The sequence below is a fragment of the Giraffa tippelskirchi genome, chromosome 3, assembly GCF_054371585.1.
Source record: "Giraffa tippelskirchi isolate mGirTip1 chromosome 3, T2T-mGirTip1v1.2.pri, whole genome shotgun sequence".
Taxonomy (NCBI): Eukaryota; Metazoa; Chordata; class Mammalia; order Artiodactyla; family Giraffidae; genus Giraffa; species Giraffa tippelskirchi.
Window position 1 is genome coordinate 144,446,798 of NC_137277.1, and position 19,059 is coordinate 144,465,856.

General features: G+C 35.8%; 1 protein-coding gene across 5 annotated transcripts in view; it reads right to left on the bottom strand.

The window, feature by feature from the left end:
• Positions 1-1,915: 1,915 nt before the first annotated feature.
• The window catches only part of SF3B1 (splicing factor 3b subunit 1), a 43,697-nt gene continuing 26,553 nt past the window's right edge, over positions 1,916-19,059 (bottom strand). For 3 of the 5 annotated variants that reach the window (XM_081581497.1, XM_081581499.1, XM_081581498.1), the window contains 19 exons: positions 18,149-18,386; positions 16,409-16,621; positions 16,037-16,158; positions 14,409-14,606; positions 14,207-14,308; positions 12,874-13,053; positions 12,141-12,227; positions 11,748-12,018; positions 11,312-11,457; positions 11,062-11,208; positions 10,793-10,918; positions 9,781-10,002; positions 9,322-9,504; positions 9,118-9,229; positions 7,548-7,668; positions 7,108-7,239; positions 5,749-6,021; positions 2,689-2,905; positions 1,916-2,386 (listed from right to left, as the gene is read on the bottom strand). In XM_081581497.1, the coding sequence (XP_081437623.1) occupies positions 2,228-2,386; positions 2,689-2,905; positions 5,749-6,021; positions 7,108-7,239; positions 7,548-7,668; positions 9,118-9,229; positions 9,322-9,504; positions 9,781-10,002; positions 10,793-10,918; positions 11,062-11,208; positions 11,312-11,457; positions 11,748-12,018; positions 12,141-12,227; positions 12,874-13,053; positions 14,207-14,308; positions 14,409-14,606; positions 16,037-16,158; positions 16,409-16,621; positions 18,149-18,386 (3,249 nt within the window). In that variant the 3' untranslated portion in view covers positions 1,916-2,227. Of the gene's footprint in view, positions 2,387-2,688; positions 2,906-5,748; positions 6,047-7,086; positions 7,240-7,547; positions 7,669-8,061; positions 8,132-9,117; positions 9,230-9,321; positions 9,505-9,780; positions 10,003-10,792; positions 10,919-11,061; positions 11,209-11,311; positions 11,458-11,747; positions 12,019-12,140; positions 12,228-12,873; positions 13,054-14,206; positions 14,309-14,408; positions 14,607-16,036; positions 16,159-16,408; positions 16,622-18,148; positions 18,387-19,059 lie in introns of all 5 variants that reach the window. The other 2 variants (XR_014079929.1, XR_014079928.1) reach the window with 2 other exon arrangements.

Genomic DNA, 19,059 nt, shown 5'->3' on the forward strand with positions numbered 1-19,059 from the left:
ATTAAAAACTGGTCTAAGACTTTGGATATAATAACTTTTATTCATCTGGTGGTACTTGATGCTCACAGGGCACCATACAACAAACTTTAAAAATACAATAAGAAAAAAATTGAACAGCCAGAGAGATCAATTCCATTAGAGGGCCCACAGGAAAACCAACAAAAGCCCACAGAAAAACCCACCCACTGTCCCCTCAGAACATTGATTTCTTCCTAAGTTTGGCTTTAAGAAACACCAAAGGAAAGTGCGAAAGAAAAAGTCTTTGTTAAAACTTCACATAGCGTCTTTCACATAAGTATCTCACAAAATGCTTTCCTCATTCCAGAAGCATATAAAATAATTCAAACATTTGTGAGCCTCATTTGGTCCCAACTTTTAAGATCACAGGCCTCAGTATTTGCCTCACCTCTCTGTCCTCAAGCTTTTGTATCAGTAAAAAAACCACTTCCAATCGTCTTTGCTCCACACTGCCACTACAAAGCATAGATGTTTTACATAAACAGCAAGGGCCAAGGCAAACTGAACTTATGCGAGAACTTGAATGTGTAACTACATTCTCCAAAGACTGGTTTTTAAAAGCAAATTTTGGCTTTGAAATTTCATTGTATTCTTCAATTTTCACAATTAGTAAATTACTGAAGGTCATCTGACATCGAGCATAAAAGAGAACAGCAAGATTTAAAGTTGCATGGGGGATACCGTTACAGTAACTTCTAAAAATAGATGATTTTGGAAATTTTGTACCATTGACATGTCATGAAGTTATGTCACATAAGAAACTAGTTACTAATTCTGCCTAATCAGTGAATGCTCATATCAATTTTGTACAAGTCAGCCAATTATAAGCTATTTCTCAAGTTTAGGCCTCCAAAACAGGGAGCCCTAAGTATTAGCAGTTCAATAAATAGGTTCAGGATATTGGTTTTCCTTACTGCAGCAGAGCTGCTGCAGCAGCTCACTTCTCATCAGAGTTCACATTAAGTACTATTACATAAGGAGATAAACTAAAATAGCTATGGGAAGCATAACAACTAAAACTAAAAAAGTTTTGGCCAACTAGGGAAAAACGAAGATATACTTTATTATAAAAAAAGTATTAATGCTTGGTTCTTCTAGATTTGAATGGCATTTCAGTTTATGCTCAACACCTATTGTTCAATTATCATCTGATAATTGATTGATATTATCTGATACTTAAGCAAAACTAAGCAAACCTAGACATTTCAGCTGCTGCCATTGTGTAGTGTCAGTAGGTAAGTAATCTGTAACTAGATGTTTCCCCTTTTCCATTATACTGTATTTCTTAAGGGCAAGAGGCAGGTCAGAAGTACCTCTGCATCCCTACAATTAACCACAATGGCTGACATAGAGTAGGTGCTTAACAGGTATATACTGTTGAGTAGTGGCTTACGACATGACATGGGCAAAGAACCCAAAGATTGTCTTATTCTAACTAGCATGACTTAGAGGTAGCCTCATTCCCTACAGGTAAAAGAAGTTTAAGCTACTTTTCCCACATTTTAAACAGAATTGTCAAGAGTCGGATATGACTTGAATTATTTCCCTTAAGCAAATTCATAAGCATTTTGAGAAATCAAGAGATGAAAGGCGCTATGCAAGTGCAAAATAATATTAAAGACAGTTCAGCAAAGGTGCTATATTTTCTAAGGTGATGGAAAGGTTGTGCTAGTTTGAGGTTAACACCTCCAAAGCTACTCTTCCTAATGTCTTTATCAACAGAGCAATGGAATTTTGACAAAGATATCATCACTTTATACAGCTTGTATTCTACTAACTACTTTCTATAAACCAGGTGACAGAAAACGATATTAAGCCACTTATTCTACAGAAACCAGTACTTTATCAAAGTTCCGCATTTTACAAGTCATGTTCAAAAAACACACACGAGTTAGCATTTTGTACACAAATGTTTATTTCTCAATTAAACATTCCCTTTAAACACAAGGAATGAATTCTAAATCTTCATAAACATGAATTAAAAATGAAAGCCCTCCAGTATAGTGTGTGTAATCACTGTGTTCTTGGTCACTACTGGCGTTTACTGCTTAACATCAAAAACAAAGGTTATTTAAAAATCATGCTACTGGATTTCTAGCTCTTCCTCTATGACCAGTTCTACGCTGATCTGCAATGTTTAAAAGTTTACATCACCAAATCAAAGCAAGTTTAAGGTGTGAAACAGCTGTGCATTAAACACAAAATAAAGTTACAAGATATAGTCAAGTTCATAACGAATATAGGTGTTCTTATCATCGTTGTAGATTCTTGGGTAATGTGCTATGAGAGCATCCTGTGAACCGATGTAGATGGAGTTGTAAATTTTCCAATACACATCTCTGACTTTCCGGGCTGGGTGAAACAAACCCTAGAATAATTAAAAGGTTACATTATTTCAAGAAATACATAGCTTTAACACAACTAACAAACAAACCATAAAGATATGGTTCTAAACATCTCCCTTTGAGAGAGAAAAAAAGATGTCAACTGCATAAACTGCAGTGGGCAAGGACAAACAGTGGGCAAGGACAAAATCTAATCTTCTCTCCCCTCATAACTATTTTCTCATATGGCACAAATATACCCTCCCTAATGATAGTTAGGAACAGTGACTTAATTCAACCAAGTTACTTTTTTCAATGAGTACTGTTTAAAAAATCCTTAACCTACCTGTAAACAATACTGTAGCATTCTACATGGTCCAATAGCAACTCTCAGACCCTCCAGGGCCCCCATAACTGCCTGAATTACATGGGGAGATGTCTCAAACACATTGGGCCATACATAGTTCAACAAGTGATTCAGCGAATCTTCGCAACCAAATCCATAAACCCCAAGTGACATGTGTTGCACCACCGCACTAGCAGTCTGTCTGTGTACAAGGTCCCTATAACGGAGAGAGAAAAAAGCTTTTTATTAAGATGCAGTCTTAGTTTCACAGAAAATACTTGCCTTCCCGTTAGAAACTTAATCACAAATTCAGTGCTTGGAACGGATGCAGAGTCATCCTTACACCTCATGTATCTGACATAGGATACCTTTAGAGTGACTAACGATTCTGCTTGAGAACTTTTGCTTTAATAACTCAAACCTGCTCACTATGGTTCAAAAATAAGCTATATTTTTCTTTCAGAATAATATGAGCAAGAAGGCCCAGCACAGTGTATATTTTTGCAAGCTACTAAAAGTAAGAGGGGATACATGACTCTTAACATACGAATGATTAACAGTAGTATCTCATTTTAAACTCTGTAAATTTAAAATCTTTGAAAGTAATTCAATACTTTATACAGTAGATAATTAAATTGAGATTAAACCCCTTCCCTTGTGGTTTTTATTTTTTTTATTTTTTTTTCTCAGTATAGTTTAATTTTAACACTTTTACATGATTTTATAAATGACAGCTATTTTTATTTATAGTTTATTACAAATCCATTGAACAGTCTGGAATTCATGGAATCAGAGAGCAAGATCAAGAAAAATGGCTGAGCAGTAAAAATTAGGAGTAAGTGGAATTTTACTTTTAATTTACTTTGAAAACACTCATTTTCTTTGTCTTTTAATTTTTTGAGTGGTTTTTGGCTTCTTTCTGAAATTTTTCTTCCTCTTGATGATGCTTTTCACATCTCTGTTGTGTAACCAGTCATCACGTTCAGCCTCCCATCTAAGCTGTTTGAGACTTGCATTATCTTTGTTAGCCATGGCATTCATGCCAATGTTATCAAACTTGGATCCCATATTTTCATCCAATAGGTGGCCAAACTCTTCAGCAGATACAAATATGTTGGAGTCATCAAAGTCTCTTTTCTTTTTTTTTCTCGGTCCTTGAAATGACCCAGCAAAGTCAAAATCATTTGCACCTTTTCTCTTGTTTTTCTTATTATTGACTTTGAGTCTGACTTCATCATCAAGTTCTGGAATGCCCTCATTCTCATCCTCTAACACATCCATGAATGTTCCTCCATCTTCCTCAATTTCAGCGAATTCTTCATTCATACTTCCTAAGGAAACTTCATCATCATCCAAATTATCAAGGTTGTCATCTTCTGAATCTTCATCTTCTGAGTCATCCTTAGCTCCTTTTGCTTTCTTCTTCATGTTGCTAGCGAAATCAAGGTCATCCTTTCCAGAGGCGAAACAATTATCATCTTCAAATGTGTCAATCATCTCTTCAAATTCCTCATCGTCCACATCTTCTATACTTTCTTCATCTTCGTTCCGTTTTTGTTTCACTTTAACACTAGCAACTTTTTTATAATACCTGTAGAAAAACACTTCATCTACTGGTATCTGGCTTTCTTCTTTTGCAAGGAACTCCTTACTGTTAACAGCAAGACTACGAATATCCTTCATAAAATGTTTTCTTTTTGGCTGCATCACAACACTGTTTGTATTTTCTTTGCCTTTATGTGGCTTTGGATTTCGATATACAAATCGATCCAAGAACCTCATTAGTGTGAAATCCTGTTTTTAAAAAAGACTCATTCAAGATTCAATTTGGGGAAAGGAAAGAGAAGGACTAATAATTTTTTCAAACCCAGAAAAAAGAACTTTTATCATCTCCCATGTTTTGACTGACTTTATGACAAATCATTGACTTAATTTATTCCACAATTTTTTCAACTAAGTATAAGTATCAGAATATAGGTCTATGATAGGTATAAAAACAAGTTCACACGCTTTACCCTCAAAGGCAGGAAGAGAACCTTAAAGGTATTTAAGAGAAAAAAATACCTTTTTCTCTTAAACCTTAAGAGGAAAAAAAAAACAAAACACCTGAACCTAGTTACTAGCATCTTTATTTCTCTTATTTATTACAATAATCTATCAGGCATAGATTATAATGAAGCTGTATTCCTCCCTGGTAAATTTCCCAAATAAAGTAATGTTTCTTGGTATCAGGATTCAATCAATCACCTCAAGGAATACTTTATCAGTGGTCACCATCTGAATAATTGGGGGCCTGCAGTGAAAACACTGTGGCTCTGGCAGGCTATGTTCAGTAGTTAAAAGTGTCTCTGCTTCACCTGTTATAACAAAAAGCTAAAACGATCAGGTCTCTTTGTTATATCAATAAGCTCATGCTCATCCTTTTCTTTTTAATTTTTAAAACAAAAGTTGATTAGAAATTTCCTGATGGTCCAGTTGTTAGGACTCAGCACTTCCACTATTGGTGCCAGGGTTCAATCCCTGGTCAGCTAACTTAAGATCTCACAAGCTTTATAGCACGGCCAAAAAAAAGGGGGGGGGGAGGTTTAAAACGAAGAGGGGGTACACTTGGGGAAAAAAATTGGGGGAACCATTATAGCATGTATCTTTTTTTTTCCTTTGGCTGTGCAGGGTCTTTGTTGCTGCACAAGGGCTTTCTCTAGCGGCAGAGAGCAGGGGCTACTCTCTTAATTGTGGTGACTTCTCTTGTTACAGGGCACAGGCTCAGTAGTTGCAGTGCACGGGCTTAGTTGCCTCATGGCACTGGAATCTTCCCAGACAGGGATTGAACCGATGTCCCCTGTACTGGCAGGTGGCTTCTTAACCACAGGACCACCAGGAAAAGTCCTATGTCATATAACTTATTTGGAGATAATAGTCACATTTATAGTTTCATAAAAATCCAGGCTAGTAGTTCCTTCTTGAACTACATCGTAACAAGCAGGTCATGTAATGATTACTTCAATAAGTTCTAAAATAATTATTTTAACTATTTTCTTGTGCTTAGTTCAAGTCACTTACCTATCCATTAAAGCATCCTCAAGTAGTGGTGTTACAGCATAAATGTAGTCCTTTCCCATTTCACCAATATATTCAAATAAGAAGGAAAGTGATTTTAACACTCCATTTTGAACATTCAGTTCAGGAACTCTGTATTCATTCATTAAGGCAGGTAGTACTGTGAAGGGTGAACATGTTTCAGCGACAATAGCTATGGCCACAGTTGTACAAACTCGGTTCTGCCTTTCCTGAACTTTTAGGTTGTTCAGAAGTGTAGCCAATACATCATGAGGGCTGGAAAAAAAAATGTGTCAGCAAACTGTTAGTATACAAGTCAAAATTTTTTCAGAGGGAAGAAAAATAATCAAAGGAATGAAACTTTGTGGTAAGTAATTACTGGGAACTCAGTAATTTTATGCTATGGCATTATTGTTTCTACTTAAGAATTTCATTTTAATTAAAATGTTTACTTTAATGAAAATATTCAAATGGATTCATTTTCAAATATAATTCAGTTTTTCATAAATTTCCTGGAAAAAAAAAAAAAGAAATTTCATTACATGTTTAGCCTAATTCTTTGAGTGGTCAGAACGTGGTCTCCCATGCCATAACATACAAAATCTGTTTTCCTTTTATCTTTCTGCCCACACACCTTTACCACATTTATTCTCCTTCTTTAAGGATTGATCTTACCACAAATTTAAAGGGACACAGGAACTAAAAGGTTATATTAGCACAGCTATTCAATGCAAATTGCTTGACTTTCATCACAAATATTTCATCACAAGTGAAAACATACTACAACTACCAAAAAAGGGGTGGGGGAGACTCTAATTAAATAATCAACTTTTGTTATGTTTGACAATATCTTGTTATTATGCCACATGTACATGAAATATCTCATTTTCTACAATGACTGTTCTAGTTTGTGGAGTGAAAGCAAATAACCACAGATTATCTAACAAAATAGCTATAATTTTTAGTTGTCTGTGGATTAATTCTAGAAAAATATTTTCAAAACACATGAAGCATTAACCTGAGAATTGAACTATGCTAACTGCTTTAGCAATATCCAAAAAGAACTGGCCTTAATATTCTAGACAATAACCAAAAAGAATCAACAAAATCTGAAATCCTTCTGAAATGTTTCCCTCTCTGAAAACACTGAAGTGTTATTAAATGAAACTTTATACCCTTCTATTTTAATTCAAGATGAAAGAAAACATTTCAAAAATTGAAGGTCAGTAGTTAAAGTCTATTTTAACTGCATTACTCATACCTTACCTTAAAAGAGCTTACAGAAACAGAAGCATCTTTTAACACAAAAAAGTAAAAAAAAAAAAAAAAAAAAAAAAATACATAGACATAAATAATACTCACCCAATGGCCTTTGCAATATAACCAAATGTGTTGACTGTGGCTCTACGAATAGCTTTTTTGTGTGCTTTTAAGAGCTCTAAAAGCTCAAAGCAAATCCTCATCCATTCTCTTGCAGACACATATTCGGCTCCCCTAGTTTAAAAATAAAAGTTAATTTTTTTGTAACAGTAAGTTTTAAAAGGTAAATTTACAAATTCAGTTCTCAAAACATGATTACCAACTCATTTTAAGCATTATATAAATTATTACTGTTCAGAAGAAATGGATTATTTTTAAATAAAAGCAAAATTTAAAAATATACTGCTACTCCCTCATTACCAAACTGAAATTTCACTGAAAATACTAGCCTGACCATATATACTTACATTAGCAAATTTGCAAAGTGAATAAAAATGTGAAAACCAATACTACTTATACAAATATTTAGGTAATCTGCTTACCTATCAGCAATACGCCCAACAAGATCAATACAATTCTCCTGTACTTTTTCATGCCTATTCTTTAAGATGGGGGTGAGTCTAGGCAGCAGATCTTTAATTGGTGGGGTCATCTTATGCATACCTATTTAACAAAAGTCAACACACTATCAATTAACATGTAAACTGCAAGCTTTGCTCATTTTATCTTTTACTTAACAATGTAATACATGTGACTAGGCATAAATACAAACTTACAGCTGCCTATGGAAAGAAAAAGCCCCAGATTCTGACCAAACACAGAATTTTTAACTTTTCATTAACAACTTCTGATTATGTATAAAAATGAAAGAAATTAGTGAAGTGATTTAAAGGATGATGGATACTCAACAACAAAAAAATTCCATTTAGTTCTGAAATGTATTCGTACACTGACATTTAAATATGGGGACAGCTTATGTTCCGGCCATACACAACAATATAAGCCAGAGGGAGACATGTAAATTAAAGCAAAATTTTCCAGAAAGGGCCCCCTTACCCTTTAACTGCAAAACAAACAGATCTCCAGTCTCCCTGCAATGCAGGGCATACTTGGATGGTATTTACACCTATGAAGAGAGAAAAAAGGAGGCAGCTGGCAGGGGCTCTTGTTCTAACTAGAATTGCTTGCTCTGATTCTCTCTCCATTGCTTTTCCCATGTTTCTCTGACCAACAATATGGTTTATAATTCCCTGCAAACCAGAGCCCTACAAGTGGCCAAGTAACTGATTTTTAGCAAATATCTCCAAATATAGAGGACAGGGCTGAACTGCGATTTGTATGTAAATGCAATGGTTCAAAGACCTCCTATATTGCATAAAAACCCCTTACTAAAACGAGAAAAATAGTGGCTTATTTCAACTTCCTGATGGGTTATTTCTGCCCCTCTAAACTCTGCACAAGTCCATTCAATTACAATGAAGAATAAAACACAAGACCATATTTATTGCTCCATCATAAGGCCTTTAAAGGATAAAAGCTTTATTCTCCACACCCAAAAGAATTTGTAATATGCTTGTTTTAACTTTGGGTAAAACAATGAAAGGGTAGTTTAAAAGAATTGCATTTAAATAATGAGATTATTTGATTGATTCACTTTTCTCCCTGGTTATCATTCCTTGAACTTACTAGCAAGTAGGAAAACCTACCATAACCGTTTTATTCAAGTTGAGTAAATATATCATATTTAGTCTTAAAATTTCAGAGTTCTCTCCACCCTCCATTGCCCTCCTATATATTCCAGGCAAGACACTGTATTTTTAGGGCCCTCTTATCCCATGACTTCAAAGTTTTTGAGTTGTGACTATTCGCTCCTCTCTTGCAGGTCCTAAAACTTGCCCTCTTTTCTCTTTTAAAGTAAAATATGAATAGGTTTGGGGAGGTAAGATTCTTGTGACATCCCAACTTAACTATATTTTTTAGTAGTTAAAAAATTGTATCCGATATCATCAGTCAACTCCTAAATAGGATTCTGTATTTTACTTTCAAAAAATCCAAGTAAGTTTTAAAAAGCAAAAAACAAAAAAGTTCTTCCATAACCAACAAATTCCATACCTATTACATTTACAATGGCCTTCAGTGCTCCAAGAATGCTGCCCAATACTTCAGGGTACTCTTCACCCAAATACTCATACAAAACAACACCCAAATGACCCATCAATTTTTCCTGTTAAAAAAATAAAATAAAAAGATGATAAAATGTTACTGTTTATGCTATTTCTTTTGGTGAATAAATAAGAATCTGATATAAAAGTTTACCTCTTGACAAGTCTTCATGACAACAGCTGTTCGAGAGATCAGGTCAGCTGCCTGCTGCCTAACTTTTGCTGATTTGTTATTTAAACGCCACAAAACTGTACCACAGATCTGAGGCAAGTAAGGTTTGACTCGCTTGCCGAGAGCATTGACCACTGTACCAAAGCCGTTCAACATTACTGAGTCCTTATAAAATAAAAAAAATGGCCATGTTAAATTTAAAAACTGTATTCAATGTGAGCAAGAATTCAGTTTGTGACAAAACAGTTAAAATATACTAATATTCAGCTTCCAAAAATATATTCTAAAAATGTGATGTAGAAGAACATTTCTTTGTAGTTAACTGCATAAACATGGGCATTTAAAATTTTTAATTCCTCTTTAGTGATAATATTTGCTTGAAACTACTTTTTACAAATAAGAGAGCCAATGGCAACTTGCCATAATAATTAGTATCATTACCTCTGTAGTCTGTTCTTGAAAAGCATAAAGAATACCATCAATCAGTTGTTCTTCAAGTTTATGATCAATATCTGCTGCTCCCAAGTTGCCCATAATTTTCTCAATTGTCTCCATCACCATTTTTCTGTACTGTTCAGCTTCATCTTTTAGATCATCCACAATCCTGGATATAATTTCTGCTGCACCAACTTTGTTTGCCAACTCCACAGTAGTATCAACTAACTAAAAAAGAGGAGGGAAAAATCAATTTACTGCTTTTCCAAGGAAATACAGAGACATGAAAATGGAATACTCTAAAGATACTATTTAGCTAGTCAGTGTGCTGAAAACAGCTGGCTCCTACTATTAAAACTTTAAGATGGGACTTCCCTGGTGGTACAGTGGGTAAGAATCTGCCTGCCAATGCAGAGGACATGGCTTTGATCCCTGGCCAGGGAAGATCCCACATGCCCAGACCAACTAAGCCTGTGCACATAATTATTGAGCCCACACTTTATACAGTCCATGTGCTGCAACTACTGAAGCCCAAGAACCCACGAGCCAGAGCTCTAAAATGAGAGAAGCCACCACAATAAGCAGCCCATGCACCGCAACAAAAAGTAGCCCCTGATCGCTACAACTAGAGAAAGTCAAAGAGCAGCAATGAAGATCCAGCACAACCAAAAATATTAAAAAAAAAAAAAATTATAAAACTTCAAGAAAAAGGTGGCCAAAAAAATTAAGTATGAGTCTATGTCAAGGGGATTAAGGTTAAGATTATATTCATGCTTCATCTAAGCCAGATTAAGTAGTTCATTTCCTAGATAAAAATGTCAATTCATAGTTGGCTATCTATTCTAGAATGAAAACTCAAAATGAAAATTGACTTGCTGACTAAAATCCACCTTCTTTCACAATCAAGCAAACAGTCTATGAGATCCTCAAGGCAAAATATGATTTATGTAATATGCAATCAAACTAATGAATTGAAAGAATTTCTGAAAATATATTTTTTTTTACAATGAAAACTTACCTGTCGGTAATTTCTTCTATCTAAAGCCATTCTGTGTTGCCAAAAGTGTTTAAAAAAGGGAGGAAGGATCTCTGTTTTAATGTAGTTTGCTTCTACACCATCTGTTCCACAACACTGCTTTACCACCTAAAATGTTCAAAAAAATAATAATAATAGCAGCAAACACAGTCCTGGTTTAAAATATATTTTTTAATGATATAGAATTCTCTTTCAACAATGAAACACATCCAATTTAGATTAATAAATATGGAACAATTTGGAACAAGTACCTTTAGCACAATTTTCTTCATTTCTTCATCAGGAGACTGGAATTCTCGAATAAGAATTAACATCACTTCTCTAGTATAGTAGTTGGCATATTCTGCATCCATGAGAGGAATAAGATACCCAATAGCCTTTAAGAAAGCAGCAAGACCCTATTGTAAAATAAAAAATATATATATACTTAGTAAATTAGTTTTAGGTCACTTGAACTTTAATGAGTAGAAATAAAACACACAACCAAACTGGTGAATTTACCTTTCCTCTGTGTTGGCGGATACCCTTCCATAGAGGCTTTAACACAGAATCAAAAGATTCGATACCATAAGGGGTTGCTGCTTCAGCCAAGGCAGCAATAGCCAAAGCACTAATGGTCCGAACTTTTTGCTGCTCATCCACAAGACCTATAGAAAGCCAAACACAGGTTTCAACTAAGCAACACCGCCTCATTTTAACTCAGATAGTACTACTGAGATCCTGGCAATACATCTAACCATTTAGTCAAACTGCAAAATCTGTTCACACTGGACAAAGTTAGGCAAAAGCCAGTATGAACTACAGCCTATTAGCAGCTGATATTACAAATCATAAACTATATGGTGTTTATGTAGGTCACCTTCCACTTCTCTCTTCAAAAATCAGTAGCCTAAATTTCAGGAAACCTGTCTGAAAACAAAGTTAACCCACAACTTACCATGTTCAATGATTTCAACTAAACTTCTGAGATGTGGCAAGATGGCACAGCCCATGAGAATAGCTATCTGCTGCACAATCTTTATACCAGTGTGTCTCGCTTGCCAGGACTTCTTGCTTTTGCACACAGCTTTTAAGAAAGGCAATAATGAAGGAATGCCCAGAGCAGAGGCTACAACAGCAAAAGCTCTAGCTGTTGTGTTACGGACATACTCATCCATATTATCTATATCAGGTCTCATGGTAGAGATCATAGTAGCCAGTCCAGCAGCCTGAAAGTTCAAGGATAAAATGATAATAATGAGTTGATAACAATAACCTTCAATCATTTTGTTCTGAAATGGAATAATCCTATCAACAAATATAAAACTTTCTTTTCCAGAAACATAAATACCTTTGCCAAATTAGAAATAATCTCTCTGCCTTCCACTCGAGCGTAGTAATCTTCATCAATCAACAATGGTTCAATGACCACTAGGATCTGAAAAAGAGAAGGAGCTACATTTTCACACCAGTTACTGATGCAATGCTCATGTAACAGAGTACATATAAGGAAACTTTTAATTTCCAGGACTTTGTTAATTAAAGGACAAATTAAGAATTTTAATCATACAACTTGAAACCCAACATAAAAATCAGTATTTGGGAGAAATGGTAACACAAAAATTATTAAATACAATATACACACACACCCCTATCTACATTTTACAATTCTAAGCCATAATTACCATCAGCAAAAAGATGGTTCTTAGTACTAAATGGCTAATGGTACAGAAACATACATTTTCACATCCTAATATCAATAAAAGCAAATTAAAAATACAAGTACTATGAACCCATTATATAGGATGGCCAAAAGTTACATCTATTTACACATGTATTTGTATATGTACTTATGTGCAAAGAAAAAGGTCTGAGGGCATGTAAATGTTAACATTGGTTAACTGAGTTATTCTTTAAAAGGAGCTGAAGTTTCCCTTTTTATTGTAAATATATAGCATCAGTTGTTACTTTTTAAGAATTTTTACATTCCACAAATACATATATTGGTAAGTTGATAAAAAAATTATGAATTCTTTTTATATCAAAATATATCAAGTCATTAGAAACACAACTGAAGAACAAACCTTGTGTACATATGGTCGAACTAAGTCATCAAGTTTGTATAATATTCTATCAATAACTTTCACAAGTAAATGACGCTCTTGATCCTCAAGTGTAGGTGACATCAGCAGAGGAAGAATCTGATTAAACAAAGGACCAGCTCCAAATTCACGAGCTTTATCAGTAATCTGACGCAATGCAGCCTGGAAGAAAGAGTAAAAAGGAGGTTTCTTGATTACTCCATGGTTTTCTGTAAGTGAATATTTTAGTGTAAACCTCACGGATATTTTACAAAAAGAACTATGTGCTCATTCCCATCAAAATCACTCTGAAGTTTGAACTGTGATAAAGGCTCAATCAATGTTTTCAGATAATTTAAACAGGGTAACTGAAGGCTAGAGAAGACGTGGAGAAAAGGGAACCTTCCTACACTGTTGGTGGGAATGTAAGCTGGTGTAGCCATTGTGAAAACACTAGGGAGGTTCCTCAGAAAACTAAAATTAGAATTATCATATGATCCAGCATCCCACTCTTGGGCATATATCCAGACAAAACTCTAATTCAAAAAGATACATACACCACCTATGTGCACAGCAGCTCTATTCACATTAGCCAAGCTGTGGAAACCACCTAAATGTTCACTGACAGATAAATGCATAGATATGATACATGTATATACAACAGAATACTAATCATCCATAAAAAAAAAAACAACAAAGTAATGTCATTTGCAACAACATGGATGCAACTAAAGATTATTATTGAAGTAAGTCAGAAAGAGAAAGACAAATACCATACAATATCACTTAAAAGTGGAATCTAAAATACAACACAAATGAACCTATCAACAAAACAGACACAAAAAACAGACTTGTGGTTTGGGGGCGGGTGGGATGGACTGAGAGTTTGGGGTTGGTAGAATGCAAACCATTACATTTAGAATGGATAGAAAACAATGTCCTAGTGTATAGCACAGGAAACTATACTCAATATCCTGTGATAAACCATAATGGAAAAGAACATTAAAAAAGAATATATACACAAATATAACTGAGTCACTTTGCTGTACAGCAGAGATGAGCACAACACTGTAAATCAACTATACCTCCACTAAAAAAAAAAAAAACTGAAAAAATACAAGAAAAAAAGGGCAATTTAATACAAAGAGTCACGAGAGTATAAGGTAAAACTCCTAAACTTCTAAAGAACCAACCATTTTCAAACCACGTATGATACTAATTTCCCACAGAATTCTACTAATTCCCTTATCTTTAGCATGTTTTAAAGGCTTTGAGGATAAAATGGAGAATCTCTATGATTATAATAAATATGATGATTTAACAAACTGATACTTACCTTTCTCATAGGAGGTGTTCCATTCTTAATTTTTAAAAGCAACTTCATTATTTTTCTCTCTTTTTGCTCTTCTGGACTAAGAGTCGATTCATCGACATCAACCTAACAGTAAAAAGTAAAAAATTTAAAGGTTAGTGGAGATATGATGACTTGTAACTGATAAATAAAAAGCTAGTATTTTATATATGTTATTATCACTTACCAAAAGTTTATCAAAGTACTGAATATCATCAGGTTTTAAAAATGGAAGATTTCCAGATGGTTGGTCATTAACGTTTTTCATAGTTCTATCTTCTGTTTGCATGTGGAAACCTGTCATACCACCCAAAGGTGTTGGAGTTGCTGTCAGCTTTCGAGCTGGAGTTCGAATAGGAACATATCCAGCTGGAGGAGGAAGTACCTAAAACAGTTAAAAGACAGTTTAGGCCTTTCTTAGCTTTATATCGTAAATGACAACAAAAATGAATATGTGCACGTAAGAAACTTTTTGCTTACAGGCAAGAATTAACATCAATCTCATTTTTCTATTTTAATTGTATGTTTAAAATATATAATAAGTATTACTCTTTCTCATCAAATTTAAATTTAGATTAAGTGTATTAGAAGTGTGGGGAAATGGGGAGATACATGAAGCAGGCTTACAAAATTCTGATCACTTTCAAATATTAGTCTATATAAACATATTGGTGAACCAGTATCATATAAATGCAAATAAGCTCACAAAGTGCACAGAATGCATAAGATTATATTAAAATAAAAAAATTTAAAATTAATTCATGTAAATCTCTGCACTACAAAAGCAAAACCCTTGTAAGACTGTACAAAAATGAGGAACTGCATAAAAATCCAAAATGTTGAGCAAAGAGCAAAGCCCTATAAATACACACCATTTGACTAAAATAAAAAAAATCACTCAATATTCACAAAGGACGATTTTCCTCTTCTACTTAAAAGAAATCAATGAGTGTAATTGAGACAGACACTCAGGCAGTCAACAGTAGGCTGAAGAGTGACTATACCCACAGTATTACATGGAGATTTGTGGTGACTTAGTCGCTAAGTCATGTCCGACTCTTTGTGACCCCATGGACTGTACTGCACCAGGCTTCCTCTGTCCATGGGATTTTTCAGGCAAGAATACTGGAGTAGGTTGCCATTTCCTTCTCCAGGGGACCTTCCCCACCCAAGATTACAAGAAGTTATGAAGTAGCTAATTCATGCATACTTAAAAACAAATACTCTAGTACAAACCTAATGAGGGGAGAGGGGAAAATACATAAAAACTGTTAAAGAGCAATAGACATTGGCAGAAAAGGCCCAGTAAAGGCCATCAAATTACTTAGGTTCCAGCCCTGATTATAACATCAGCTATATGACCACGTTAAGAGCATCAAAAGGTCCTTGAGTCAGAGGTACCTACAAAATTTTATACTTCAAAGTAAACTTCAAGTTGCTATGGTAAAGCAAGAACATTCTTTGTGTTTACTGGCAATCCATGAACTAAATATACAGGATCTTGTGAGACATCAAGTAAAACAACCATGATCTAATGTGGAAATGAAACATACTTGGAAATATCTAAAGAATGAAACAGAGTAGTAAATTTGGGCAAGACCAATGCAAACTTGACCAGTTAATATTTTCAAAGAATATTTAAAACAAAAACCAGGACCCTGGTGGTCCAATGGTTAGGACTCACTGCTTTCACTGCCAGGGCCAAAGATCAATCCTCGGCCCCAGATTGATTGGGAATTGATATCCTGCAAGCCTCATGGCACATCCCTCCCCCGCAAAGCCACATTCTAAAAACTAGATTCATGTTGTTATTACCTTATATCCTTCTGGGAACATAGCATCTAATTCTTCATCAGACAATGGGCGATTTCGCTCATCAATTTCCCGCTCCCACCGCCAAGCCTGAAGCTGCTCAGGAGTCATACTCATTATGTGACCTACCAAAAAAGCAAATTTCTGTAATAATCTATATAGTGCAAGACTTTTATCATTACATAGGTCCTTGGGATTGGATATAAGACAGTTAAGATCAATTCTAACATTCATTTTTATATTATAAACTCAGACTTCCTTTTATGTTGTTATTCTTGCTAAAAATAGGCATTAATAACACAGAGAAAACCACAAACAAAAAGTTCAAAATACCAACAGGGGAAAAAAATTATTTCCAATGATTAAAGTTTCTACCTGGAGTAGGGGTGGCCATGTTCATGGCTGGCGTGCCAATTGGTGTCTTTCCAGGGGTCAGAACAGGAGTGCTTCCACCCATCTGACTAGCTGGTGTTTCATCCCAACGTGACTTTCTTTTACTGGCTCCGGGAGTTGGCGTTTCACCAATGGAATCTCCACCTCGATCTGTTCGAGGAGTCTCAGCCCATCCACTTCCATGCCCAGGAGTATCTTTAAAGAAAAAGAGTGAATAAGCCTAAAATTTTAACCACTGTCAAAAAATGACTGTTTATTCTCAAACAGTTAACAAACTCAAACTGATGAAGTTCAGAAACAAGAAAAGGAAACAGAAGTATTTTTTTAATCACTCACAATACCATAACCCAGAAATACCCACTTTGTGTACCTTGAGCCATTTTTCATTTTTCCAGAGTGAGATTACTCTGCATGTGCAATTTTATACTGCTTCTCTTATCCATTACATTACTGTTTTGGGGGGAGGAGGGGGGGGTGTGTGGTTTGTGGAATCTCAGGTCCCTGACTAGTGATTGAACCCAGGCCCTTGCAGTGAAAGCACTGAGTCCTAATCACTGGACTACAGACAATTCCCGACATCACGTGTTAAAGCACTCTGCCTTATCATTGCTACTGCTGCTGCTAAGTCGCTTCAGTCGTGTCTGACGCTGGGAAACCCCATAGACAGCAGCCCACCAGGCTTCCGTCCCTGGGATTCTCCAGGCAAGAACACTGGAGTGGGTTGCCATTTCCTTCTCCAATGCATGGAAGTGAGAAGTGAAAGGGAAGTCGCTCAGGCGTGTCCGACTCCTAGCGACCCCATGGACTGCAGCCTACCAGGCTTCTCCATCCATGGGATTCTCCAGGCAAGAGTACTGGAGTGGGCTGCCATTGCCTTCTCCATTGCCCTATCATTAAACATTCTTTATAAATTTTTAATATAGCAGAAGTACTATTAAATCTTAACTTTGAAAAACTATTCTCACAGCTTTAGAGAATTCACACAAACAACAATGAGATTTAGGCAAATTTACACAGACAAAAAGTAGATGAGAGGTTACCAGATGGTGGGATGAGGAAGAATGGCAAGTTATTGTTTAATGGTTTCAGCTTTTATTTGCAATGAGAAAGTTCTAGAAATGATCGTGATAATGGCTACACAACACGTGAATGTACTTAATGCTACTAAATCGTACCCTTAAAATGAATAAAATAGCAAACTTGATGTTATGTACAATAATGATGATATTACATGGAAATAACTGATGTTATTATACTACAGTAGAGTATAGGTTATGGCCTATAAACTTTACTTTCTCCTAATATTCTTCCTGGGAAGCCCTGATGGCTCAACAGTAAAGAATCCACCTGCAATGCAGGAGACACAGGTTCGATCCCTGGTTCAGGAAGATCCCCTGCAGATGACAACCCACTCCAGTATTCTTGCCTGGGAAATCCCATGGACAGAGGAGCCTGGCAGGGCTACAGTCCATGGAGTCACAAAGAGTGGGACATGACTTAGTGACTAAGCAACAACGAATGTTCCTCCTAAAATAAATCTTAAACCTCTTCAAGAAGGGAAAAGATTTACACATATAATCTGCTCAGTTCTTAACCTGTCCCAAAAGCATCTGGTTATTTATCTGTCTATCCAGGACCAGAAAAACAGAGTTCACCCACAGACATACCACTCATCAAATCAACATTTTATCCAAACACATGCCCAGATTCCACTAGAAGTACCTCTTTCTGTTTTGGGGGTCTCATCCCATCTGTTTTTACGAGCACTGGAAGTTGCACCTCCGTGGCCTGGTGTTGCATGGCCTGGTGTATCGCCTCGTCCAGGAGTAGCAGCTCCCGCAGGTGTGTGACTAGGGGTAGGATCCCATATTTTTGAGCCTGGGGTTGCTCCAGGAGTTTCACTTCCCTTTGCACGACCTGGTGTTTCATCCCATCTTAAGGAAGGGGTATGTCCGGGGGTCTTAACAGAGTAAAACATTTTTATTTCAGACATCCACATGAAAATAACTAGAAAACTTAAAAAAAATTAAATGTTTTAGTTCATGATTAAGAGAGTAGATTATCCTTCTGCTTAAAAGATACCTACTTTCTAAGCAAACATGTTTATGACTAAAAACAATTTAAAAATTTAATTTAAAGCACTGAAAAATGTATTTTTTAATGGCTGAGTAATATTCCATTGTGTATATGTACCACAGCTTCCTTATCCATTCGTCTGCTGATGGACATCTAGGTTGCTTCCATGTCCTGGCTATTGTAAACAGTGCTGCGATGAACACTGGGGTACACGCGTCTCTTTCAATTCTGGTTTCCTCGGTGTGTATGCCCAGCAGTGGGATTGCTGGGTCATATGGCAGTTCTATTCCCAGTTTTTTAAGAAATCTCCACACTGTTCTCCATAGTGGCTGTACTAGTTTGCATTCCCACCAACAGTGTAAGAGGGTTCCCTTTTCTCCACACCCTCTCCAGCATTTATTGCTTGTAGACTTTTGGATAGCAGCCATTCTGACTGGTGTGAAATGGTACCTCATTGTGGTTTTGATTTGCATTTCTCTAATAATGAGTGATGTCATCAGCAGACGAATGGATAAGGAAGCTGTGGTACATATACACAATGGAATATTACTCAGCCA